The sequence below is a fragment of the Acinonyx jubatus genome, chromosome D4 (genome assembly GCF_027475565.1).
Source record: "Acinonyx jubatus isolate Ajub_Pintada_27869175 chromosome D4, VMU_Ajub_asm_v1.0, whole genome shotgun sequence".
NCBI classification, from domain to species: Eukaryota; Metazoa; Chordata; class Mammalia; order Carnivora; family Felidae; genus Acinonyx; species Acinonyx jubatus.
In genome coordinates, this window is record NC_069391.1 from 19,750,282 (window position 1) to 19,777,512 (window position 27,231).

Below are 27,231 nucleotides of genomic sequence, written 5' to 3' on the forward strand. Positions count from 1 at the left end.
AAATTTTGTCATGTTTATTTTTGAGAGGGACACACACACACATACACACACACACACACACACACACGGAGTACAAGCGGGGGAGGGGCAGAGAGAGGGAGACCCAGAATCCAAATCAGGCTCCAGGCTCTGAGTTGTCAGCACAGAGCCCGACGCGGGGCCCGAACTCACGCACCATGAGCTCATGACCTGAGCCAAAGTCAGACGCTTAACCAACTGAGCCACCCGGGCACCCCGGAGTGGATTTTATTGTACATAAATTTTTAAAACTCAGCACAGCTGTGGGGGTATAGAAGGAGCACAGACTGAGCCAAATGAAGACCAAGGAATCCAGCCGTATTACAGATGATTCACAGCACCACACCAAGAGGGAACAGGGAAGAAAGGCACTCGCCTAAGTCATTTTGAAAAACATTGTTTTGACTGATACTGTGACGCAGAGACAAGGGGAGCTGCACAGAAACACTGTATTCCAGTTGGCAAATTTTTTTTTCCTCTAAAGGCATACACATTAGGAATCCTGAAACTACTTCATTTTAGACAATGAGAGCCGGATCTGCACTTTCAGAAAACATGACCAGTAAGGAAAAGGTGGGGGGGGGGAATCCTTGTGAGGCTGAATTAGTCAAAGGTATCAATAGGGACCCATTTACCAAAAAAAGAAAACAAACTGCATATGTGTACACACACAGATAAATAGACCCGGAAATAAAGCTGTGACTTAGTACACGCACATATAGTTCTTCGCTCCATCCATTCAGAAGGGCTGGGAGCAGGGACACCCCAATAAAAATGGGTGCACCTAGTGCCCACATCTTAGTTTCTAAATATTCTTTTCTTTTTTCATTCTTTTTTCTTGTTTTGCACGTTTATTTATTATTTTTGAGAGACAGAAGGAGACAGAGCACGAGCAAGGAAGGGGAGAGAGAGGGAGACACAGAATCGAAAGTAGGCTCCAGGCTCTGAGCTGTCAGCACAGAGCCCGACGGGGGGCTCGAACTTACAAACCGCAAGACCATGACCTGAGCCGCAGCCGGACGCTTAGCCGACTGAGCACCCCCCCAGGCGCCCCTCTGAACACTATTTTCTAAATAAAAGGAACCAAGGCTCTTTGTAGGAATGGTGATTCCAGGTGTCGGGCAGGGAAGGTACAAGATAAGCCTGGGGGATCTTGTGGTAGGTCCCACAAAATACCCGTGTGCTACAAAATCAGTCACAGAACTATTCTGCATATCAGATACACACAGAGCCTCGCGGAAGAGCTCCCAGTGGCCAAAGGAGAATGCAGTAAATATCCATGAGTCCGTACTAATGTAATTACATAAAGAGCTGAATAAATAAATAAGGGAGAAGCAACAATTCTTTCCTAAGGAAAAATTCCCATTAATAATCGTGAAAGGAATACGGGAAGAGGAAACCACCATTAGAACATTACATTATGGTAACAACTGTCACAGGCGAGATGCCCCTGTGGATGTTAAATAGCGGGCAGAGGTTTAGGCAGAAACAGGATTTGGTTTTTTTGTTTGTATTTTTGGGTTTTTGTTTGCTTTTTGCATCGTTTGAAAAGATCTCCACCAATATATTTCATCGTCCCAAAATGAGTAATAATGAGTTTACAGTGGAGAATGGTGGCAGATACCAGCTTGGCTAATTGTGTATTTTTTTTTTTTTAACAATCTTTACTTCTTTTTTTTCTAGTTGTAAACACAGTTGTAGAAAAGTCAAGTCATAGCCCTGACCGGGGTTGTAGTGACCATCCGTCCTGCCTTCCGTCCAGCCCCAGAGTGTCAGGACTGTCACCAGTTGGCATGTCTTTCCAGACCTTTTTTCTGTCTGGCCTACTGTACACACAGAGTCTTGGGGACCCTTCTTGTTCCTTCTGTTCCTTTTATGACCCGACCATCAGCTTCTTAGAAAATCGCCTTCCTTTTTGGTCCAAAACCTGACATCCCTGGTTTATCACATTTGGACTAAGTTGTTGCCACCACAGAGCATTGAGATGGCCCTCCTCAAAAATCAAAGCTCAAAAATGTAGCAGAGGTGTAGTTTAGCACGCTTGTTTTGATCACTTCTTAGTGCTGTGATTTAATGCCTGCAGTGTCCTCTCTTCTTCTGTCAGTTAAAGAGGAGGGGACATGCCACGGAGAAAGGGCGGCATGTCTCCTGAGCCTGCCTGTTTCCTCACCTTCCTTGGGTGAGGTCTGGGGAGAGCCCATTGGCCAGGTGGCAGAGGGGAGCGGCCGTGTCCCTCCCCGCCACACCCCAGGCCCCCACGGGTCTGTCCTGCTGCTGTGGGAGCACCGTGGACATTTGGGTGGGTGCCAGGTGCTGGCATTCCGGGGGACACAGCGAGGTGTGTGTGACACAGGACCTGGATTTGGGTCCTCCACGTGCTCTGCGTGGAGACTGTGTTGAAGGGGCCGGTGGGAGTGAGAGACAGCGACGGCGAGGACTCCTGGTGCCCCAGGTGAGTGTTGGTGAGAGAAACACTGACAGCAAACACCCACCAAGGGATCATTCTAGGCCCGGCACCCCGCTCAGTGACTTTTATGTTCCACCTTAACGAATCCCCAAACAGTCCCTGCAGCAACTACAGGCCGTGTGTATCCTCCTTCGTGGAAAGATAAGCACACTGAGGCTCAGAGGTAGTCGCTGGCTCAAGGTCACACAGCAAGAAAGTGGTAGCGCTGGGGTGGGGATTGGCTCCAGGATCTCGCCTGTTATTGGCCACCTGACCCTTCAACCCTGAATTAGTGTGATGGCAGCCGGGCATTGAGCCTCCCTGCTCCTGCCTGTGTTCTCCACTGCTACCAGACTGGGGACACCTCCCCAGTGTTTCCGCACACTATGCTTTTGGACTTGGAACCTGGAGGAGTCTTCTGGCTCTTCTGAAGATGTTTAAGTAAAAACACGGGGAGGGGCGCCTGGGTGGCCCCGTCCGTTAAGCGTCCAACTCTTGATCTCAGCTCAGGTCATGATCTCAGGGTTCACGACATTGAGCCTTGTGTCGTGAGATTGAGCTCAGAGCTGGCTTGGGATTCTCTCTTTCACCCTCTCTCTGCCTCTCCACCTCTCTCTCTCCCTCTCCCTCCCCCACCCACAAAATAAATAAATAAACTTAAAAAAAAAACAAAGCCTGGTGAAAATGGCAGAAGGTACAGCAACGGGAGAATAGTAGTAATAATAATAGGGCTCAATAATGATAGAAGGAAGTAACTTAGGGCAGAGCAGTCTTCTAGCTATTTCTACATGACAGTAATAATAATGATAATCACCAGCAATTGGAGAGTGCCCCCCTGTGCCAACCAGGATGCACAGTGAGTGCTGTGCCCGCACTGAGTCATCTAGTCCCCCCAGCAACCCTGTGAGGGGGCACTAATATCACCCTCATTTTAGAGATGGACAACTGAGGCCCAGAGAGGTTAAGTAGCCTGCCTAAGGTCACACAGCTAGTAATTGGAAGGGCTGGTATTCAGACTCAGGCAGGACTGGCACTTAGTCACAGAAGCCCCTTTGCCACCCTTCCTTCCCCTCCGAGTGGTTCTCAGGCAAACTGGGGGAGGAGCGCAGGACAGAGCGATATTCCTGCAGTGTGCATAATAACAACCGCACGAAAGAAATCGCCTGTTGACCACTCACGGTGGACCCGGTCCCGTCTGGGTGCTTTCTGAATCGTGCTGTGCTGTCCTCGCCACCGCCCCACGAGGAGGTGCTGATCGGCAGTCACCATCCCCGTTTTCCGCACGAAGGAGCCCTGAGGCTCAGTGAGATAAAGCGACCCGTCCCAGAGTCCGTTCTTGCTTGGCAGCGAATCGGTGATTCAGACGCAGGGCCTCACCTCTGCACTGTCGCCGGCTGCACGGCTGAGCACAGCCGAAGGCCTGCCATTGCTAATGCGGCTTTGATTTTGTGTCGGGAAGGGCTTTGTCCCTGTTTCTCTGCCTCCAGATTCTCTGTCACTGATCTGCTGACAGCTCTTTCCACTCCCAAGGACAGCAAGTGATCACGTCCTGCACGTCAGTGCCATTTCATGAGCCTGGCTGTGGAAACTTTGGTACCCTTGTGGTGGCAACCCACGAGAAAGAATACTTAGCGGAGCTGAGGGCTGTTGAGCAGGGTCTGCTGTGGGTCAGGAAGGGGGACCCGGGGCCCGGACGGTTGGATGCTTGCTGTCCCCAGCCACGTGAGGGCATGGGCCTGGCTCAACTTTTAAGATTATTTATATAAGAATTTATGAGTAAAGGCATGCTTTAGCAAGAAGGTGTTATTGGGGGGGAAATTAATAATAGCAGATAGCAAACAACTACCATACCCACTGTGTGCCAGGCAGTATGACATCATTACTGGGCGCTGTCCCGTGGTGGTTAGATGCAGGCACTTTGAAAGCAGAGTTACTGGCTGTGTTACTCTGTGTCACGGGACTCGGTTCTGTCATTAGTAAGGCTGGGATAATACCTCTAGGAACGTCATGAGCACATAGCCAGAGAATCTCTGTAAAGCACTTAACACAGATAAAAGTATACAAAACACACTGGCTTTAAAAATGATTTCTGGTTGGGGCGCCTGGGTGGCTCTGTTGGTTAAGCGTCCCACTTCGGCTCAGGTCGTGATCTCGCCGTTTGAGAGTTTGAGCCCCGCATCGGGCTCTGTGCTGACAGCTTAGAGCCTGGAGCCTGCTTTGGATTCTGTGTTTCCCTCTCTCTCTGTTCTTCTCCCACTGACACTCTGTCTCTGTCTCAAAAATAAATAAAGATTACCAAAAAAAAAAAAAAAAAAAAGATTTCTGGTTTTCAGTCTAGCCCCACATTCGTCCTGTGTGTGGATGGGAACAGTGAGGCTCAGTGAGGCTCAGATGGGAACAGTGAGAGTGGGAGTGATTTGCCCCGGGGTCACGTACCAAGAAGGGGCTGGCCATGGTCGGGCGCCTGGCTGTCTCTCCTCTGACCCCCACTCATGCAGCGTCCACTGTGGGCTGGCTCCCAGGTGAAGGACCCATCTGGTGCTGCCTGTCCATGATGGAACAACTCCGGTATTCTTTCCAATTCCTCACTGGTGTGCCAGCCTTGGCCCCCCGGGGCCCGCTCGGGAGGGATGGTGGCAGAGCAGCCCCTGATTGCTTTGGGGACTCGAAAGTCCCCTGGCTCCTTCGGCAAGCAGTAGGATAAGAACTTCTATGTGATTGCTGAGCCCCCACTTACAAAGGGCCGGCTCTGCTGCCCTTCCAGAGCTTTCCTTGGGGCTGCCTCTCCCTGAAGCACAGTGGCCGCCCCTCGATCCTGGACAGGGGTCCACGAACTGTGAACCTCAAAGTTGGTATCTTGCTTCCCTTCCCAAGGACTGCAGAGGGGACAGTGTGCTTCCTGCCAATTCCAGGCTCGCGTGCATGAGCACTGTCTCACTCTCTCACTCCCTTTCTTTCAGTAAATAAATATAAATATATATATGTAATAATACCACCAGCACCTGTGCCCCAGGTATGGTATTGTCAGGATGCAGTGAGGTAATCGTGTAAAGCCCAATGCCTGGCACATGATAAGCACCCCCAAAACGGAAGCTCTAATTGTGTGGGTGATTTTCACTAGCCACACAAGTGTGGGTGCTGGTGGGTGAAACCCGGGTGTAATGGTATCTGAAAGTCTCCAGCAGCTGATGAGTCTGGGCTCATGAACATCTTCCCCTCCAAGGAGCCAGAAGGTGATTGCTTCCTCGAGAAAGCCAGCACATACCAGGTGACTGTTTCAGCCTCTCCCCGCTGCTTCTGCCACATTCTTCAGCCTTCCTTAGGATACCCTCTTAGCTGGGTTTGTGACCTGGCCTCTGAATGGGTGGTTAATAAATTGCCTGGACTTTAAAGGGACCCCTGCCAGGGCAATAGTTGCTCCCAGGCAGGCTGCTCTCAAAGAGAGAAACACTTAGTTTCCGCGGGGAGACCTATTAGGGCCAGAGCCCAGCTGTGGCTTGCCCTGGTCACAGGATGAGGTGAGAGCGTTCATTCAAGTGCCCAGGGCCCCCCCGGACTGTCCTGTCCACTGGAGAGAGACAGCCAGCGAGGGCCGGCTGCAGGTCTCCTAATCCCTCATTCCCAAGTGGCTGAGAGAAGGGCCTGGCATTGCTGATTGGCAGCTGCTGGCGATGGGGGGCGGGGGGGTGGGTGGTCGTCAGTGGCCCTTCTGGCTTCCACATGGCATGCCAAGTTCAATGCCTGCACCTTGAGAACGTGCATAGTTTGCTGGATCTGACGAGCGTGTTCTCTCATCTCCTAAGGGACGTAATTATCAGTGAGCATTCCCCCCAGCCCCTGCTGGGGGATAGGGTACAGGTGGAAGGCTTTGAGAGAGGTCGGTAACCATACTGGGCAGTGCCTTGGACCCTTGACCGTGCACGCGAATCATCAGTCTTTGTCGAGGGCAGAATATGATTCAGCTCGCGTGGCAGTTATCATGGCTGCGTAACCATGCTGTCACCACAGTCCTGCCCACCCTCACTGAGGGCCAGGAAGTAGCCAGGGCACGGCAGGGAGGGTCATCTTGGCTCCAGGATGTCTCAGGCCACAGCCAGAATGCTCAAAGTCTGGACACCAGAGCCATTAGGAGGCTCTTTTCCTTTTGCGTCTGGAGGTTGGTATTGGCCGCTGGCTGGGGTCCCTGTTCTTCTCTGCAAGGGCCTCTCCATGCCGCCTTTCCACAGAGCTAATTTGGGTTTCTTCCTCCAAGCGATCAGGGCTTAGAAGGTTTGTCTAGAGTCACAGGTCACACTGGGAGAGAGGCAGGTCGAGCTGTGTTCTTTTTGTGCCCCAACCTCAGAAGGCATCAAGCAGCGCTCAGCTGGGCTCTGTTCAGAGTGGGCACAAGCCCATGCAAGTTCACAGGGAGAGGAGTTACTCCTGATTGGTTTCTTAGGACCACTCTAATAAACCGTCGTAAGCTCGGTGCCTTTAAGCAACGTAAATGTATCCTCTGGCAGTTCTGGAGGCCAGAAGTTGCAAATCGTGGTGTGTCAGCAGAGTCGTGCCCCCTCCCAAGGCTCTGGGGAGAACCCTCCTTAGCCTTTTGCAGCTTCTGAAGGTGGGGGGGCGGGTCCCAGCACCCTTGGTTTGTTGTTGCACTCCCCCTCCCCCGCCCGGCTCTGTCTCCAGCTTCACACATCACATGATCTTCCTGCGGAGGTCTCTGGGTCTCCACCGTCCCTCTGCTTCCTCTTCTTTTTTTTTTTAATTTTTTTTTTCAACGTTTATTTATTTTTGGGACAGAGAGAGACAGAGCATGAACGGGGGAGGGGCAGAGAGAGAGGGAGACACAGAATCGGAAACAGGCTCCAGGCTCTGAGCCATCAGCCCAGAGCCCGACGCGGGGCTCGAACTCACGGACCGCGAGATCGTGACCTGGCTGAAGTCGGACGCTTAACCGACTGCGCCACCCAGGCGCCCCTCTGCTTCCTCTTCTAAGGGTACCGGTGATTGGATTCAGAGCACACCCCAAATCCAAGAATGTCTCATCTTGAGACCCTTAACTTAATTACATCTGCAGAGGCCCTGTTTCCAAACAAGGTGACGTGTTCACAGGTACTGGGGGCTAGGGCCTTGGGTGCATCTTTTGGGGGTACCATCCAAGCCAGCCTCCTGATCGGGAGCGTCGAGGTTCTGAGAGAGCACATGAGATGTGGATCTCGCTGTGGTCGTTCGGGGGACTGCAGTCTGCCTCAGCCGACTTGGGGTGGAGCCTGAGATGCCACACTTCTCACACGCTCCATTCCTAGGTTGTGTCGGTCCACGGCCGACACACGGAGTACAGGGATACAGAGCGCCTGCTCTCAAATTGCCGACCGGCTAAGGAGGAAGGAGGAGGAGTAAATAGCAAAGTAGCCATATACTATTAGCACTGATACTACCCAGCTCTAGAACAGCACACCCCATGCCCCGTTGTGGGCACTTGGCATGTATGAGCTCCTTTCACCCTCACTGCAACCTTATATATAATAAGGGTTCTTATCCCTGCTCACAGATATGAGGCTCAGAGAGGTTAAATGACTTGCCCAAGGTCACACAGCCAGGAAGTGGTGGAGCCAGGACTTGAACCCAGGCAGGCTGGGAACTGAGTCCATACAGTTACCAACCTGCACTGGGACCCTGGGAGGGAGCCGTCAGGCCAGGACAGAGAGCCAGGTGTGGCCGCAGAGAGGACACTTCTTCTCTCGCTGTGTCTTACTGGGCATTCAGTCGGTCAGCAATGACTTGCTGAGTGCATGTGCATAGCCCTGACAGGCACACAGAAAGGCAAAGCCCCATGCTTTCTACCCTTGTGGAGAGTGCAGCGTGGTCAGGGTGGTGACTGTGGGACACGAAGCCAGGCAGACAAGTGAAGGAAGGGATCTTCAGGGAGAGATGAGCAGGAACAAGGCACAGAGACCTGAGATGGTGGGCAGTTAGGGGCACAGGCGTGCTGGGGGTAAGGAGGGACTGAGAGAAAGGAGAGGCGGGGCGAGGGGGCCGTGGGACAAGGCTCCAGCATCTTTTCTCAGACCTTAGCAGTTGGCCCGACAAACCTAGAGGTAGCACCTGGATTGAGTATATTAAATCCAAAGTCAAGGAGCTCTTTGCTGCCAGGCAGACAGAAGAAGGCCTGAGCTTTCAGAAGGTTGGGTGTCCTGAGACCCAGGAGGGGCTGTGTGCTGGAGTGATTACCCCAAATCCTTTGGGGAACTTGTTTTTTTAGTTTCCTCCCCCCCCCCACCCCCCGCTACAGAAGTAACAGATTCAGCACGTAACACGCACACAAACAGATGCAGAAGGTAGAACCAGATGTCCTTCCTCCTAAAGACAGCCATTATTAGCATCTTTTATTTCTTTAAATATAATTCACATACCATAAAAAAACCACCCCTTTTTAAAATGTCCGAAGCAATGGTCTTTAGTATATTCACAGGGTGGTACAACCATCACCTCCAATTCCGGAACATTTTCATCATCCCCCTCAAAAAAAAAAAAAAAAGAAAAGAAAAAGAAAAAGAAATCCTATACCCATTAAGCAGCCATGCCACATTTCTGACCCTGTAGATTTGCCTGTTTGGGACATTTTATGTCAGTGAATCATAAAGATGTGACCTTTCTCTTAGCACCACGTTGTAGCACACATCAGTAAATGCCTTTTATGACTGAACACTACTCTGATGTGCGGCCATAGCGCATTTATCCATCCAGCTCTGGTTGGTGGACACTCGGCTTGTCTCCGCCTGTTTGCATCTCGATGTAGCTTCTTTCCGTGCCTTTCTCTGTACATTTCTACACGATCAGTATTATACGGCGTGTTCTGATGTGCATCCCACACTTTGAAACCTGCGTGTCCCTCCTGCAATTAGAAACTTCCCAGAAATGCAGTTTGTAATAGCTACATGATAATATCCCATCCTGTGGCTGAATTATAATTTCCCCAACCATTCCCCTGAAGTCAGTTGTTTAGTTGTTTCCAATTGAAGTCAGGTTTTAAAAGGAGCAATGAATGAGAGGAACCTCAGAGGATTTTTCCAGAAAGGCTTAAACTGCCTCCAAGCCTGTGTGTGCCAGCAGGCTGCTGAGCTCAGTGGGGGGACGGGAATGATTCACCCCAAATTATTAAGAGACACAGTGGTTTGGCCGGGTGGTATAAAGAAGGTTCTTCTCCAGGGTGGCACAGCACAGTTGCCAAGGGTCCCGCCCACTCTTCCCCAGACCCTGAAACATTGAGGGAGATGTTAAGCCATGCCCTACCCCCCAATCTTTACATTTCCTTCGAGGATTGTTTTTCTTTTCCCCCTCAACAATATGATCTCCACATACAATCTCAAAAGCAGCAGAAAGTGAATAAAGAGCTTGAAATGAAAATTGCCTCTGTTATCTAATCTAAGAATGATTCCGGAATATCAAGGACTTGTTTTTAATTTCTGAATATGGTCTAGTTAAATAATGCCATCAGGTTTTATCCTTTGGAAACGTAATTTCTCTAATTAGCCCGAAAACCTTAGGAGTTTGGCCTTTCATAATGTGTTTTCTTTGATCATTTCCCAAATAAAAGGGGAAATACGTTTGTATTGAGACGTAAGTGACACAGAACACTGCTCGTGTTTAAGGAGCACGACGTGTTGGGAAAAAATAGTAAAATAGCCTGGACGTCACTCCTCAGAGACAACTCCTATGAACATTTGGGTGTATTCCTTCTGTCCCTTTATTTATTTATTTATTTTTTAAACGTTTATTTATTTTTGAGACAGAGAGAGACAGAGCATGAACAGGGGAGGGTCAGAGAGAGAGGGAGACACAGAATCTGAAACAGGCTCCGGGCTCCGAGCTCTCAGCACAGAGCCCCATGTGGGGCTCGAACTCACGGACCGCGAGATTGTGACCTGAGCCGAAGTCGGCCGCCCAACCGACTGAGCCACCCAGGTGCCCCCCTTCTCTGTCCCTTTAATACAGCTGAGGCCCGCCAAGAGATGGCGATGTTTAGATCCTATCTTAACACCTGAATTCAAAATTCAAAAGTAAAGTATGTTCACTGGAGAAGATGTAGAAAATCCTGCACTTAAGTATAAACCACTGTGACGATTTTTCTGTCTGCCCTTCCTGGAGTGTCCTGCTCACATGCATAATAGTAGTTCAGCAAAATTGGCATTTGTTTACTCTGCCCCGCTCTCCATGACCAGGTAGCATTAAGATTCTTCTGTGTCCAGAGGACCTTTGCAGAATAGTAAGGTATAGAGTGTTCACATGATCTCATTTTTTTTTTTTTTTTTTTTTTTTTAAATAAGGGAAACCTATTCATTGGTATTTAGTTACCCATGTGGAGAGAAGGCCTGGGAGGAGGCCCAACACCTTGTTACTGGTGATTACTTTCCAGTCATAGCCTGAGGGCCTGAGATGGGTTTTTAAGGGTAGGGGGCGTTAGGAGCACGATTTATACAGTTTGTATATACCTCCCCCCCCCTTTTTAAAGTTTCACTGGTTTCCACTGTGCGTGAATGTTTGTTTTGTAATTTTTTAAAAGTTTAGCTGGAGGGACGCCTGGGTGGCTCGATCGGTTAAGCGTCCGACTTCGGCTCCAGTCATGATCTCATGGTCCGTGAGTTCAAGCCCCGCGTCAGGCTCTGTGCTGACAGCTCAGAGCCTGGAGCCTGTTTCAGATTCTGTGTCTCCCTCTCTCTCTGGCCCTCCCCTGTTCATGCTCTGTCTCTCTCTGTCTCAAAAATAAATAAACGTTAAAAAAAATTTTTTTTAAATAAATAAAAAAAAAGTTTAGCTGGAGAAAACTAAAAATACTCTACAATATTATTCTTTATGGTTTTATACTATCACTGTATGGATATACCATATGGTATTTGATCAATTCCTAGACAGTTAGAAGGGAGTTCAAATAATTATTATTATTTTGGGGGGGTAATTCTTTTGTTTTGTGTAGTTGTTGATGGGGTTCTTGAGCAAACGGCTCAGAAACTATTCTTGAGACATCGCTGGTGCAAAAAGGTGATTTATTAAAGCATGGGGACAGGACCTGTGGGCAGAAAGAGCTGCACGGAGGCTGTGAGGGGTGACTGATTATATACTTTAAAGTTAGCAGGAGTTAGGGAGAGCGTTAAGTCTCTAAGGAATTTGAAAGCAAGGCTTTCAGGACCTTGAGGGGCTAGCTGCTGTTAAGATAAGGTTGCTTTTAGTCTTTAATAAAACAAAAACATTAAGGAAGTAAGGCAGCCATGAGCTGCTTGAGGAGGGTCACGCTCTGTGTGTTTCAGGTGTCTGACAGAGGGCTGCATGCTGTAAGATTTACTTCAAGCTACATTTCTCTTGCCCTTGTTTCCCTCATCAGTTGTGATGACTTTCTTGGGGTTCATTCCTAGAAGTAAAGCTGCAAGGGTTTTTGCACCATTTTGCCAAACGTTTCTTAGCAAGTTTGAACCAAGGTGGCCCCAGCTGGCAAAGTGCCGGGTGTCCCTTTAACCCTTCCTCACCCAGATGGGCTGTTCAGTGTTCAGCTCTATTTTGCTGAGTGCCTACTGTGTTTTGAGTGCCGCCCACGTAGTAGGCAGAATAGAGAGCCCCAGGGGTGTCTACCTCCCCCCCGCATCTGGGGATGTGTCTACATCCCCAGAACCTGTGACTGTGTTAGATAATACGATAAAGGGGAGTTAAGATTGCAGGTGGAATTAAGGTTGCTCAGATAGATGGGGAACTGATCCTGGATTATCCAAGTGGGTCCAGTGGAATCACAAGTGTTCGTAAAAGCTGGGAAGGAAATCAGAAGAGAGGACCAGAGAGATGGCCATGGGAGAAGGACTTGGCTGGAAGAGGCTGGTTCTGGTGATGGAGGAATGGGCCACCAGCCAAGGAGTGTGGGTGGCTTCTAGAAGCTGGAAAAGGCAAGGCAAGGGATTGTGTCCTAGAGGAACACAGCCTGCTGCCATCTTGATCTTAGCCCAGTGAGATCCGTGTCAGACTTCTGACCTGCAGAACTGTAGGATAATAAGTTTGTGTTCTTTTAAGCCACTGGTTTGTGGTAATTTTTTCACCTATAGTTTGTATGGGAAACTAACACAGGACGTACCGTATCCCCCAACACCCGCAGGTGCTGGCCCTCAGGAGGTGCTTGGTTCCCGTCTGCATGGTTCCGTGTTCACTCATTTGCCCAATCTTACAAGACACAGAGGTGATTTTAGAATTGCCACATGCATACCTCTGGGCAAAGCAAACCTCCTAAGCTGAGCTTCTGCAATTTTTGCAGTTCCTTTTGTCTTTAAACAGAGGGTCTATAGGCAAAGGATGATGTTACTTGCATTATTTCTTTTTCTTCTTTAGCTTGGTTCTGTTATCCGTTTGAAACAGATTTATTGGTTTCTCCTGAATTCAGGAGGGATTTCCCCATCTGTATTGATTTAATTTTACATTTTGAATAACTGAAACATCAAAACTATTCCCCAAAAGATGTACTCAGTGTATCGCTTCTCCCCCTCTTCCCCCCCTCCCCCCAGGTGCCCACCCCCTCCTTGGAGGTCACTAAGTAAAGCAGATTGTGTTCTGTTCCTGATTCTTTGTGCAAGTAACAAGCAGATACTTGTATACTTTCTTCTTTCTTATTGGATAGGTAGGGCGCCACAGATATTCTTTTGCCCTTGATTGTTTCAAAATTGAGTATCCTGGCAATCCCAGCATGTGAGCACCCAGAAATCTTTGTCATTCTTTTTCACAGGTGCGTGGCCCCCCAACCGCGTGGCTGCACCGTGCCTCATGCAGGCACTCCCCTCTCTGTGAGCATCTAGGCTATCTTTTCTGTATGTTACAGTTACAGTGTTGCAAGAATAACTGCACATATGTATTTTCTTTTGAATTTTTTTAATGTTTTCATTTATTTTGGAGAGAGAGAGACCCAGTGGGAGTGGGGGAGGGCAGAGAGAGAAGGAGACACAGAATCTAAAGCAGGCTGCTGGCTCTGAGCTGTCAGCACAGAGCCCGACACGGGGCTTGAACTCACGAACCACGAGATCATGACCTGAACCGAAGCCGGCCGCGTAACCAACTGAGCCCCCCGGGTGCCCCATTCTTGCTTTTGGCAGTGTACCTTTCAGGCACATTTCTAGAAGTGGGATTTCTGGGTCAGGTGGTAAATACATAGTATATAGTTTGTCGAGGAGTACCCAGGCCCACCTGTAGGTTCTGCTCTACCTGCATTCCCACGTGCCTGCTTCCCCACAGCTCACCGACAGGTATTGTCCTGACGGGTATTGTCCAGTTTGTAACTGTGTCCAATCTGACAGGTGAGAAACAGTATCTTGATGTAGCTTTATCTTGCAATTTTCTTTATAAGTGACCTTAAACATCTTTTTTCATGTGACTAAGGACTATTTTTAATGGCTTTTTTTTTTACCTTGTTCATGTTTTTTACTGTCCTTTTGCTATCAGAATTTTGCATCTTTTTTCCCCTAAAATTTAAGGATTCTTTATATATTATAGTGATCAGCCCTTTATCTGTGATCTGTGTTACAAATGTTTCTTCCTCCCTGGTTGTCATTTTCTTTTGACTTTGCTTATCAAGTTTTTTTTTTCAGTGTGAAAGTTCCTTTTTTGTTTTTTTTTTTTTATCATTTGGCTTAATTATCAATCCTTTCTTTTGTTAAATCTGAGTTCTCTTTAGAAAAATTTTCCTCAGGCCCAAGATACAGAGGATTGTACCCATTTTTTCTTCTAATACTCGTAAGTACATTTTCCCCTTCGTATCTCTGATCTGTTTGGCGTTTATTCTCGTGTAGGGTATAAAGTATGGATCCATATTATCTCTTTTCCAATGGTGACATTCTTGTCCCTGTACTATTATTAAAAGCCCAGCTTTGCCACAGAGATTTGCGACGTCACTTTTATCATATAATCCACCCCCATGTGTCTGTGGGCCTATTTCTAGTCTGTTTTCCTGCCTGTTCTTCTACTCATGAGTCTGTGCCCCACCATTCGAATTACAGAGGCTTAGAGCAGACATTAGTATCTGGTACATCCTCCCATATCTCTTCCGTATCAGAGTTTCCCAGCCATTTTTGCATTTTGATTTTTTTAATGCAAAATAAAAAGTTACTAGAGTCCTTCTCAGAGCCATTTTATTTTTTTCAAGTTTATTTATATATATTAAGAGAGACAGAGACCGCGTGAGTGGGGGAAGGGCAGAGAGAGAGAGAGAGAGAGAGAGAGAGAGCATCCCAAGCAGGCTCCGTGCTGTCAGCGCAGAGCCAGACCCCGGGCTTGAACTCACGAGACTGTGAGATCGTGACCTGAGCCAAAACCAAGAGTCGGATGCTAAACCAGTGGAGCCACCCAGGCACCCTGAGAGAGCCGTTATAGATGAACAGGATGATGGAGCAAAACAGTACAAAGTTCCCATATATCTTCCTCCCCATCCTTTCCATACTCAGTTTCCCCGATTGTTAATGTCTTAGGTGTGGCACACTTACTGCAATGATGAGCCAGTAGTAATGCCTTTGTTACTCTTGTTGTCTGCTATTTAAATTCATAGTTGACTTTAGGGTTCATTCCTGGTGTCGTACAGATTTTGGGTGTTTTAACGATAAATGTGGGATGTCACGTATGCACATGTTACAGTACCAGACGGCAGAGGGTCACTGCCCTAAAAAACCACCTGTGCTTTACTTATCATCCCTCCCTCCTTCCCCGGCCCGCAGCAACGCTGATCTCTTTTCTGTCTCCATACTTTGCCTCTTCTAGACTGTCACAGAGTTGAAATGTACAGTATGTAGGCTTTTCAGACTTAATTACATGTGCCGGTTTATTCTTTCACGTGAACTTAAAAAAAAAAAAATTTTAATGTTTATTTTTGAGAGAGAGAGAGAGAGACAGAGCGTGAGCGGGGGAGGGGCAGAGAGAGAGGGAGACATAGAATCTGAAGCAGGCTCCAGGCTCTGAACCATCAGCACAGAGCCCGACGTGGGGCTCGAACTCGTCAACCGCGAGATCATGACCTGCACCGAAGTCGGAGGCTCAACCGACTGAGCCACCCAGGCGCCCCTCACATGAGCTGTTATATCAGCTTACCTAACAATAGCTTGTTGGTGTTTTCACTGGGAGAATGTTAAATTTTCAATGGAGCGAGAAAGGGCATCTTAAGGATGCTGATTCATTTCCAGGAACAGGGGAGTTTCTTTCTCTTTGTCAAGTTGATTTGGAGTGTTTAAAGCTCTCATTGCCTAGTTGTCGCACACTTCTGGTTAAGTTTATCCTTAAATACTTCCTGTCTTCTGTTGCTACAATAAATGGGGCTTCCCCTGCTGTCACATCTTCTGGCTGGTTACTGCTTCTGTGTGTAAGGGTGTGGGTTTGAACTTGAGAACTCGGATTCTTGAAGGCCCACAGCAACGCGAAGCAGGTGATAGGGCTGGGTCCTGGGAGGCCCTGGGCCCGTGACGTCTCTTCTCTACTCCCGCCCCATGTTCTGTCTCCCAAAATGAGGGACTGAATAAGTGTGTGCCGTTTTCCAGGGTGTAATTCCAGCTGAAACAAAGCTGTGATTTGTGTTCTTACCTCTTTGCCTTCCATTTGATTGAAAAAAAGTGGGGGTGGCGGATATTCTTCCCCTGCCGCGGCATACAGAGCTGGACTGCAAGCTCCCAGCTCCCTACATGCCCTGGCCTTGTCAAACTAAACCTTTATATAAACGGAAAATGTCACCTGCCTGTCTGCAGACACCAGAAGGGGCAGGGGACTGCTTGCTTGTGTGTATGCTTGTTCAGCGTTCATTGAACTGTTTATTCACTGGCTTGCTGAGTCTGTCAGGCATCTATTTGTTGGGTGCCTCTCACAATGCCATGCAAGGCACACTGGCCCTGAACTCAGTGCTTACAGCTCAGCATGATCTCACCTGTGGTGAGTGCTGTAGGGCATGCTGCCTGGTGCTCTGGGTGGGGACCAGGTGTACCTGCCTTGGGGGGAGGAGGTGGCCAGAGAAGGCTCTTGACTGACACTTGAAGGTTGACTAGGAGTCATCTAAGTAAGGAATGGGGTCGGGGGAAACTTTGGGCAGAGAAACAGCATGTGCAAAGGCCCTGGGGTGTCCAGAGGCTCCATCCGTTCATAGAACTGAGACATAACAAGTGTGGGTGGATTGGAAAATGCCTGGGGGAGAGAAGCGTGAGATGGATTAGCAAAGACCCCCCCCTTTCAGGGTAGGTAAGGGAGCTTAGTAGTCAGTGGGATGTTTTAAGGAAAGTATGACAAGACCAGATTTGCAGTTTAAATTGATCCCTTTGCTACATAAGGAGGTATATGAGTTAGGGTTTTCCAGAGAAACGGAACCAATAGGAGACAGAGAGATAGAAAGACAGATTAAGAGAAGTAAATTGAGATGAAATTTATTACAGGAGTTGACTCATGTGATTATGGAGACAGGGAAGTCCTGCCATCTGCCATCTGCAGTCTGGAGACCCAGGAAAGCTGGTGGTATAATTCGGTCCAAGTCCAAAGGCCTGGACAAGGGGAGCCAATTATGTAAGTCCGAGTGTGAAGGCCCAAAAATCGGGGACTGGTGATATAAACCTTGGCCTGAGTCCTCAGGTCTGAGAGTCAGCCGCACTGCCTTCCAGGGGCAGGAGAAGCTGGGTGTCTCAGCTCAAGCAGGGCGAGTAGATTTCACCCTTCCTCTGCCTTCTTGTTCCCCTCCACATTGGTCTCTGCCATGCACCCTGCTGAGGGCAGACTTCATTACTCAGTCTGTCACTTCAGGTGCTCATCTCTTCCTGAAACCCTCACAGCCACACCCAGAGATGATGACTTCCCGGCTCTGTGGGCATCTGTTAGCCCAGTCAGGCTGACACATAAAATTACCCATCCGAGGAGCGTGTGGGAGAGGATGTTGAGTGTGGAAGCAGGGAGGCGGGTTTGGAGCCATGACAGTGGTCCAGGCGGGGGTCCCTGCCGGCCAGAACCTGGGTGCCTTAGTGGAGACAGACGGGAGTGAATGGATTAGAGACTGTTTCGGAGGGGAAGGGGACAGCTTTTTGGAGGTTTGGGGACTGAGCACCGGGATGGGAGCCATGTGGAAATGAAGCTGGTGTGACTAGGGGAATGCATTTTTAATGTTATGTAAATTTAATCCATTTAATTTTAAATAAGTGCGTACTGTATTAGACGGTACGGATGGAGAATATTGCCATTATTGCAGAAAGTTCTTTTGGACAGTGCTGGTCGCAAGTGCCTTTAAGTCAACCTGATGTTAAATGGGCAAATACAAGTCTGGGGCTCAGAATAGCAGCTGGTCTAGGTTCAGATCGTACTGTGCAACTTGCTTGCTGGGTGTCCTTGGACAAGTGACTTCACCTCTCTGAGCCTCACCACCCTCCTCTATAAAACAGGATATTCCATTCCGTGCCTGGGGCGGTGCTGCGTAAGCTTAGAGCTCAGTTGTGGGCAGTGGGGTGGATACCTGTTACTCCCCCTGGGTTTGACCTTTGTAACTGCCCTGATAGGTTTACTTGGATGTCAGACTCTCCTCTGGAAGGAGCTCCGGATTGGTTTCTCCACCGAGACTCTGACTTTGATGTGGAGTACAGCCTTGGGGAAGTGCTTTATCCTTTCGGGTTTCAGCTTTTCCATTGGCGGTGTGGGCGTTAGAGCAGACCGTCCTTGAGGGCTGCCCAGGTCCCTAATAGAATAAGCAAGCACCCACAACAACTGAGCTACGGTCGGAAGAAGGAACCGGAAGGAGGAGGGACCTTCCAGAAGTCAGCGTGCAACGGCTTTGCTGGTTCCATCCGTGGTATTTCTGGTTGGGTCCTGCCTCATGAGAGCGCTAAACCAGAGGCTTGTGTGACACGCTCGCCCAGGCCCAGCCCGTGCCCCCAGCTTGCTCCAGGAGCTTTCTGAGCATTTACCTTGACCTTTTCCTTCCTTCCTTCCTTCCTTCCTTCCTTCCTTCCTTCCTTCCTTCCTTCCTCCCTCCCTCCCTCCCTCCCTCCCTCCCTCCCTCTCCTCTCTCTCCTCTCTCTCTCTCTCTCTTTCTTCTTTCTTTCTTTCTTTCTTTCTTTCTTTCTTTCTTTCTTTTAATTTGGACAAGGTTTACTGACTTCTGAACTGTTGGGAAAAACTAATGTTGTCTCATTAAAACTGCATTGCTCACTTGTACCAAAAAATACCCCCTACAAAAACCTGTTAAAGTTTCATGCCTGGCACAGAAGACTATTAAAGACTCATAATTGCAATAAAATCCTTTAGTGGGATTTGAGTCTTCCTTGTGGTAATGCTACAGTCAGCGGGGTCCCCACTGGAAGCTGCAAAAGCCATTTCAATAAAGGCTTCGGGAAGGAGGTAAAGATCACCCTAAAACTGCTTCCATCGGGGTCCTTGCCCGGCGGCCAGCAATGGGGCATGTGTGCTGGGGGGACGGACTCCCAGATCCAGTTGTTAGCAGGTTTCTGTCCTGACTCCCCCTGCTGGGGGGCGGAGGGGGTGGAGCTCAGAGCCTCTGCCATCCTGCCACCGGTTCTTCTGGCTCCTCTGTTTTCAGTCCCTTCACCAGGCAGGAATAGAGCACCTACCGTGTGCATGCCGAAAAGCCCATGCTTTGGGCTCAGGGGCTCAGCTCAGGGGTTGAGACATGGAAGAAGAATTGAACACAGAGGGATGGTCTGGTTTTTCCTAAAGGAGTTGTGACTGGCTCGAGCAGGGGCTTTGCAGGCGGGCAGAGTGAAGGCTAAATCCCAGCCCCTGGTCATTCCGCTTCCTGGCCTCAGTCTTCTCATCTGTAAAATGGGGATAACACTGTGTGCCTCGGAGATGTGCTCAAAATGTGTGATTCGAAGCTGAAGGCAGGGCCCAGGGAGGAGGCAGGTGAAAACAGAGAGTACGGTTTTGAGAGTCCCAGAGGTATTTGAGAGCCACTTCAGGGGTACACGCATGGTTTCTCAGAAACGCAGCTAGCATTTATTGAGCACTTACTGGATGCTAGCTGCTGTTTTGCCTGCTTTATATGTGTCCATTCAGTAAGTGTGCACTCAGCACCTACTATGTACCAGATGCTGTCTTAGGTGCTGGGGCTACAGTAAAGGCTGGATTAAGTCATTTAACCCTGAAACCTATAAGGGTGGGCACTGATGCTATCCCCATTTTCCAGAGAAGGTGACTGAGGCACAGAGAGAGTGGGGAAATCACCCCAGGTCACACAAGCAGTAAGCGGCAGAGTCTGGGATTAGACCCAGAGGGCAGGCTCCTGTGTGTGTGCCCCTAACCACACGCCACAAGCCCTCCCACTTAGTGAGAGGTGGCCTTGTTCGTGTTTTGAGGGAAGATGGGCTTAGAGCAGTAGACGGATTCCCCTTGGGTCTCTTAGGGACAAAGAGGGGACCACCACCTGCTCAGGTGGGTCACTCCCAAGCCTGCTGACCACTTTCTGCTGCTCCAGGGGCCTCCTCCTGAGTGTTTCTGTGCCTTCCTCAGACCCAGAGGGAGTGAACTCCCACTTCCTGGCGATGGGTCAAGTTCAGGGGAGACCAGTGTTCTGTCCTTGCAGAGTGTCCCAGATCTGAGCCTGTCACTTGATGGGCTGTGGACGACGGGAGGAGTCTTTCCTCTCCCTGAAAAGAAAGGGCATCCGTGGCCCGCCCCTTGCCCCTCCATCACTGGTGATAAACACGGTGGCCGTGGTGACAAATCAACTTAAGTCGTCTCTATCCGTTTGTCCTTCCGTGCCCTCCCCGTCGGCATCCTGCTTGCAGGCTGGACAGTATTAGACACTCGGTCACACTGCATGGGTCTCTCCTTCTCCAGGGGTCGTGTCCCGCTGAGCCATGTGGGTGTTTTCGTGGTCAGTTAGCCTCAGAGTCTGGCCTTTGCCTTTGCCTCACTCTGTGGCCCTAGCCACGTCCCCGTGTGGTCTGGGCCTCAGTCTCCCCATCTAGGAGACCCTTTGGAAGGCCCTGGCAGTCATAGTGTCTTTGCCTCTCTACTTGTTGCCTCGTTTACCTGCGTTGTCTAACTCAGGGCTGGCCTCAGCGGGTAAGAGAAAGTAACAGCACAATGAATAGACACACAGAACTCTTAGTTTTGGGAGGAAAGAGCCCGATCAAGGTCTTTAAACATGCCACCTCCCACTTCACATCGTACAACCCAAGGGGAAGGGGCAGCGAATGGGCACGAGACTGGGACAGTGGGGAGGATGGGTTTCTCCCCTCCCGTCGCCATTTACTGAGCCAAGACTTGCCGAGAAAAAGGTGGCAGTGGTGCAAAGAAGCTGCAAAAAGCTGGGCTCAAATGCTGGCTCTTTTTTCCCATCCTGTGTGACCAGGGACCCTGAGCAAGTGGCTTAACATCTCTGAACTCGTCCCCTGCGTTTGGAAGGGAAGCGAATGAAAGGTGATCAAAGCCCACCACACGCTGCTGGTCCGGTTGGATTCTCATGGCCTCCTGGGCCTTGCTGGTAGTTTTGAGCCCATTTCACAGAGAGAACACTGAGACTCCGTGCACTCCAGAGCAGTGCAGGGCCACACTGCGCCTGTTTCACCGTCAGCAGGCTTCAGAACCGGGGCCCTCTTCCTGCTGCACCATGGGGATGGGACTCTACACCCCAGCGGCCCCATGTGACTCTGAGCAGCCAGGGAGATGCTGCATTTGTTCGAAGTGGCTTGTGGACTCTCAGTGACGGTGGGCATGCAGATCCCTGTGCTGACAGGGCTGTCGGACCTGGGAAGCTTTCCATCGAGTAGCGATGTGAGAAGCGGGCACAGAGACACGGGACTATCTCAGACCAACTCAGATGCCGTGGGCAGCTGCGTGGGCCCCTGAAGCCAGCCCTGTCTAGAACTTCGGTTTTGAAACAGACCCTGGGAGAAGAAGAAAGACCGGAGAAGATTGGAAGGAGATGGAAAAGGTGGGCTCACGTACCCCCATCCCATGGGGGGTTTCCCCAGTGTGACTCCTGTTTCATACCTGTTCCCCAAATGGGTCACACGCGAGCCCCACGCTGCCTCCCACAAATCTGGTAGAGACATATTTATTTAACAGGCATGAAGGAAAAATAGGACTAGCACGGCAACCTTGTGGTTTCATGGATGTTAATCTTAGGGCGGGGCTGGAGGAAGTAGTGTGGGGGTAATTCACAGGGCTGAATAAATGACAGGTGCCAGGCTCAAGGCCGGGGAGAATAACTGGAGTTTGGAAGCCACCGTGCTAAATCAGCGGCCCCCCATGGTTACGGATACTGCACCCCAGAGTTGTCAGATGAGCGAATCAAAATATAGGATGCCTGCGGTGCCTAGGTGGCTCAGTCGGTTAAGCGTCTGACTTTAGCTCGGGTCATGATCTGACGGCTCATGAATTTGAGCCCCGTGTCAGGCTCGGTGCTGACAGCTCAGAGCCTGGAGCCTGCTTTGGATTCTGTGTCTCCCTCTGTCTCTGCTCCTCCCCTGCTTGCCCTCTGTCCTCTCTCTCTCTCAAAAATAAACAAACGTTAAAAAAATTATATATATATATATGATTCCTGTTGAAATTTAAGTTTCAGATACACCATGAGTACTTATTTTTTAAAAAACATTAATTTATTGTTGAGAGACAGAGTGAGACAGAGCATGAGCAGGGGAGGGGCAGAGAGAGAGGGAGACACAGAATCCCAAGCAGGCTCCAGGCTCTGAGCTGTCAGCACAGAGCCCCGACGTGGGACTCGAACCCATGAACTGTGAGATCATGACCCGAGCCAAAGTCAGACACTTAATCGACTGAGCCACCCAGGTGCCCCACAGTGAGTACTTATTTTAGTGTATATACGTCCCATGCAGAGTTTGAGATGTTCCCCACCAAGCCTGTCTGGAGGGCTGGGTAGACCTCCTGGAATTGAGTTGTCCTTCCCCCGGCTCCCCCTCCCCAGGACCTGCAGGGAGAGGCTTTTGCACAAAAGGATGCCCTGACATATCTGGTCTCTCAGATGCTAGTTCCTTTAATTAAACTGCTGGGATGGAAATAAAGTGTGTGAGGAAGATTAAAATTGATTCCTTTAGCTTAACAAAAGCCACAGCTCTTGAGAGAGATACTTAAGGAGCCAGAACCCTTGAGCAGAGGGAAAGTGCAGGCTGGGCTGCAGCCCAGAGCTGTAGGGGCAGGTGGGTTGGCCGAGCGGGCCTGTGCAGAGGGCCGAGGTGGAGGCGCGAACACACGGTGGGCCGTGTCACGAGGTGGGGGCAGGGGGCGGGGGGGTGCTGGAAGCGCCTTCCATCCTCAACAAGGCCCAAGTGCCCGCAGAAGTTCTTCTGCAAGCTCTGCTGCTAAGCATCTGAGAAAGCCAAGCCACAGGCCAGGATGGGGCTGCGGAGGTCAGGGCGGGAAGTGGCAAAATCTTTACCTTGGTGCATAAGCACTTACTGAGCGCTTGCTGTATGCCAAGCCCAGAACCATGTGTTGGGTCTCATCTCAGGCTCTTCCCAAGGAGATCAGCTGGGGCCGCCTAAGTTCTCAGGAGCCTGGGTTCACACCAAGGGAGCCCAAAGATGCAGAAAGAGACCGAGAATTGGAGGTATCTCTAGGGACACTGGGAAACGACGCTGATGCTGTAGGCATGCAGAGGAGGACAGTCCTGGGGTAGCACCCCATTTTTATGCCCAAGGAAACCGAGGCACAGAAGCTTTTGGGGGATTTGCTTGAGCTCACAGGGCATGGAAGTAGCAGAGTCAGGATTTGAACCCGGGTCTGATGTCTTTGAAACCCTTAACCCTTAGTGCTCTTCTGCCTCCTGGATTGTGGGGGGGTCATTGAGGTTTTGGAGCAGAGAAGGATGTCATGCGAGCAAAAAGTCGAGGGCAAGTTAACCTGGCGCCAGGGCTGAGGCCAGTTTAGAAGTTAATGCGCGGAGGAGGGGTGCTGGCTCAGGAACCTAGGTGTGAGGAGAGGGAGACCCAGGTTGGGGGGCCCCCAGGGGTGGGGGGAGGTGAAGATTGGGTGACACCTGCTGAAGGGTTACCAGGGGGAATAAAGGCAGAGTTGACGATGGGGTGGGTTTTCAGACCTGGGTGCTGCAGGCAGGGCTGGGGAGTGACGGCAGGATGGTGGCTTTGAACGCGTGTCCCCGGGGCAGAGCTCCTGACGGCAGCTGAGTAGGAGAAGGCTCTAGGGCCTTGGGGCCGTGTCAGCGTGGGTCTGCCTGCCTCCTTTCCACTAGCTCTGTGACCGCCAACTAGTTACTTAACCTCTCTGAGCCCCCGTTTTCTCTCCGGTGGCGTGAAGAGCGGTGATACCTCCTTTGCAGGATGTTGAGGATATTAAATAAGGAAAAAATGTACAAAGGGACGAACAGGGTACTCGATGCACAGTCAGCATCTGGTGAATAGTGGCTTGAACCTGGGGCTCCAGGCTGGTGTCCTCTTCTGGGCGCCGCAGAGATGGTCCTGGTGCTGGGAACGGGTGTCTGACTTTTCATTCATTGGATGAATTTTTGTCGAAATCTCACTGTGCGCCGGGCCCCGGGGACCGTGTGGAGAGGCTGATGGGAGAACCCAATTACAGCCCCGAACTGAGCCCGCTCTCGAGTTGGAGCAGCAGGAGAGCAGGGGCGGGGCTGTCTTGCTCAGCACGGTGTCCCCGCACAGAGCCTGGCGCCTGGTAGGTGCGAGGTATATGTTGAAGGGGCTCGTGGGGGCAAAGGGGCGGCGGGCCTTCCCAGAGCACGTCCGCGCTGGTGCAGAGGGGAGACGCCAAGACTGCATTTGCCTCCACTTTCTGTACTGGAAACTCCCCACCTGCAGGCGAGGTGTTGAAGGAAGGACAAGAAACTGGAGACCAGGGTTCTGATCCTCAGCCTCGTCATTGCATCTTCTTCTCTCCTCCTTTTCTTCGAAATTCCCAAGTGGCTCGCCTTTTCCAAATTCTGCTTTGAAAAAAGCTGGGGAAACCCTCTCGGGTTGATCCTGTGCCATAAGCAGGCTGGGAAGCTGGAGAGAAGGAAAAGAAGGCAGGAATGATCTGCGTTAGGAGGATGCCCTTCAAGGCCCTGATGGGGAGCAGCCCTGGGCGCCCCCTGCAGGAGAAGCAGGGAAGAGAAACACCCGACCTTCCGTGTGGACCATTCTGGGAGTCTATCGGATGCCCCACCTCACTCTAAGCTGTCTTCTCCTCCAGCCTCTTGTAATTCTGTCTCAGGTTTATTTTTATGGGGCAGCTACTTTTTTTCCTCTTATTTTTTTTTAAATCCTTTCACTAATGTGAAAAATGTGTTTTTGCATTACAAAATAAAACTGTCTACTTGTTTTAAGAATCCAAGCAACATGTTATTGCTTTAACGGGAGGCTACTTTTCTCACTTACTGCTTCTTTCGTGAGTAAATGAAACTGTTGTTTGCATTTTAAGGAAACATGCTCATGCCTGAGGTAAACATCTCAACCCTGTAGAAGTGAGAAAGGAAGTAATGGAAATATGCCTTCACATCTGTCCCCGAGTCCTCCCCCCCACCGTATCATCCCCCACCAAGCCTCTGGGATGGTTGTTTTCTTCTAGATAAGGGGACCCCCAGGAATCTTGTAGATCCACCTCTCTAAATCATTGCTAGGTCGAGGGGAGGTAGCCCTTTCTAGTGACAGGAGCATGGGCTCAAGATCAGGATGGGAAAGTTGACTCTGCCATTGACTTGCTGTGTGACCCTCAGGCATCCTCATCACCTCTCTGGGCCTCCGTGACTTCCTTGTCGGGCTGGCCAGGCGGAGAACCGGGATCGGGGCTCTGAAGCCCCTGGCATGAGTCGGTGTCCTACAAGCAGCCCAGGCATTACTCTGTTGTTTGGTGGTCTTGGCAGGTTGGGGACCAGATTCTGGAGGTCAACGGGCGGAGCTTTCTCAACGTCCTGCATGACGAGGCGGTCAGGCTGCTCAAGTCATCCCAGCACCTGATCCTGACAGTGAAGGACGTCGGGAGGCTGCCCCATGCCCGCACCACTGTGGATGAGACCAAGTGGATTGCCAGTTCCCGGATTGGGGACACCACCACGAACTCAGCAGGGTCTGGCAGCACTGCTCACTCTGAGCCCCAGGACCGAAAGCCAGTGATGCCCCCTCCCATCCCTTCAGCACACCCCGATCCCTAAAGATTCTGAGAGCCTGGGGTCCCATCCCAGGGTCCTTTGCATTTGTAAGGCGTGACCTTGGGCACATCCCTTCTCCTCTCCTGGCCCATTTCCCATGGAAAGCTGAACTGCATAAGCCAACTCTCTTATCCTGTATTTCCCTGGGGCAAATCACTTAACTTAATCCTGGGCCCTTAGGTGCTTCGTCTGAAAAGTGGGGAGCATAACCCCTGCCCCCATCCAGCTCTGGGAATGAGGAACCCTGTGAGTCACCCGAGGAAAAGGGTCGTGGGAGTCATAAAGTGACCACAGTTGCTGATGGCTGTGTACTTGCTGATAGCCTCACGTGTCAGCTTTGGGTTTCTAATCAGAAGTCTCGGACTGGTTGGTGGCCTCCCGGGCCAGATGCACCCAGAGCGTCTCCTTCCCTTTCTTCCCTCCTCTCCTGTCTCCTTTCCTTTTCACCAGCACGGTATCATAATTTTTTTTATTTAGCTGCCAACATTTAAGAAGGCATCCGGTTTCCCATCAAAAAACAAAAACAAAAACCCTGACTTCTGGCTGCTGCTTTAAAATCAGGAATTCTAGCGGCTTGAGCACATGTTTCTTCATGAAATTGGGCTGGAGCTGAGCTACACCTGCGAGTTGCATCTCTGGGTCTCCAGTTGGCCCCTGTCCTCACCCACCCTCCCTAGGGTTGGCCTTGACCCCGAGGCCACGGGTCTTTTGCTGTTTATTGTCTCCTGTCCTTGTGTTACCTGCCTGGTCCTGTAGGGCTGCTGAGCCAGGAGTTCACCTTGTGTGGTTTTAGAAATGCTGCCCCCGTGCTTGATGAGGGGGCTGGAAGCCGCTCATCTGCCCAGGGGTTCCTATGCCCTTGAGTAGCCCCAGCGAGTGGAGGCCATGGTTCTCTCAACACTTTTGCTCACCCTGCTCCAGATTGGCCTTTCCCTTGCTGGTGCCTGTTAGAACTGCTCGGCCATGCAGCTGAACACGTTTGTCTTTCTCGTAGGTTTCCTGGGGATCTTACAACGGAAGGGACAAACAAGGTAGGGAGCTCTCCGTCATTGGTTGTCTGTAACTTCTTCATACACCCCCGTGTAGGGGGCTCTGGGCCTGGCAGGTGCATGGAGCCACTCACGTGCATGATCTCATTTCATTTGAGCAGCCCGCCGACTGTCCGTTCGTCCGTCCTCCCTTACATTCCTCACACATCTGTGAGCACCACCAGGTTCCAGGTACCAGGGCTAATGGCACTGAACAGAAGAGGTCAATTCCTGCCCTCATGGAGGAGGGTATACCTAGTGAAGGAGACCCCCACACGTAAAAAAAATCCTGCACACGTGTCTAATCACAGAAGACGTTCAGTGCCATCAGGCAAGGTGCTGGGGAGTGTGGGAGAGACTAACAGATGGGACACCTGATTTAGGTGGTGAGAGGCAGAGGGGCGAGTGAGGACTCTGCAAATCGGTGACACGATACTCGGGCTGTGAACTGAATGTTACATAGGAGTAGCCAGAACAAAGTCCGGTCCAGGAGCACGAGGGGACAGCATGGACCAGAGCCCCGCTGTGCCAAAAAGGTGGCTTGTTGGAGGCAAGGAGAGTGTAAGGGGGTGTGGTGAGCGAACAGGAGCGGGAAACAGAGTGACGGCAGGCAGGGTTCCCAGATCACATGGGTGCTCTGT

General features: G+C 50.5%; 1 protein-coding gene across 5 annotated transcripts in view; it reads left to right on the forward strand.

Annotated features, from left to right (window-relative positions):
* The window catches only part of WHRN (whirlin), a 95,345-nt gene that overhangs the window by 48,363 nt on the left and 19,751 nt on the right, over positions 1 to 27,231 (forward strand). For all 5 annotated transcript variants that reach the window (XM_027034918.2, XM_027034919.2, XM_027034920.2 and 2 more), the window contains exons 4-5: positions 25,278 to 25,480; positions 26,557 to 26,593. In XM_027034918.2, coding sequence (XP_026890719.1) covers positions 25,278 to 25,480; positions 26,557 to 26,593 — 240 coding nt within the window. The remainder of the gene's footprint in view (positions 1 to 25,277; positions 25,481 to 26,556; positions 26,594 to 27,231) is intronic.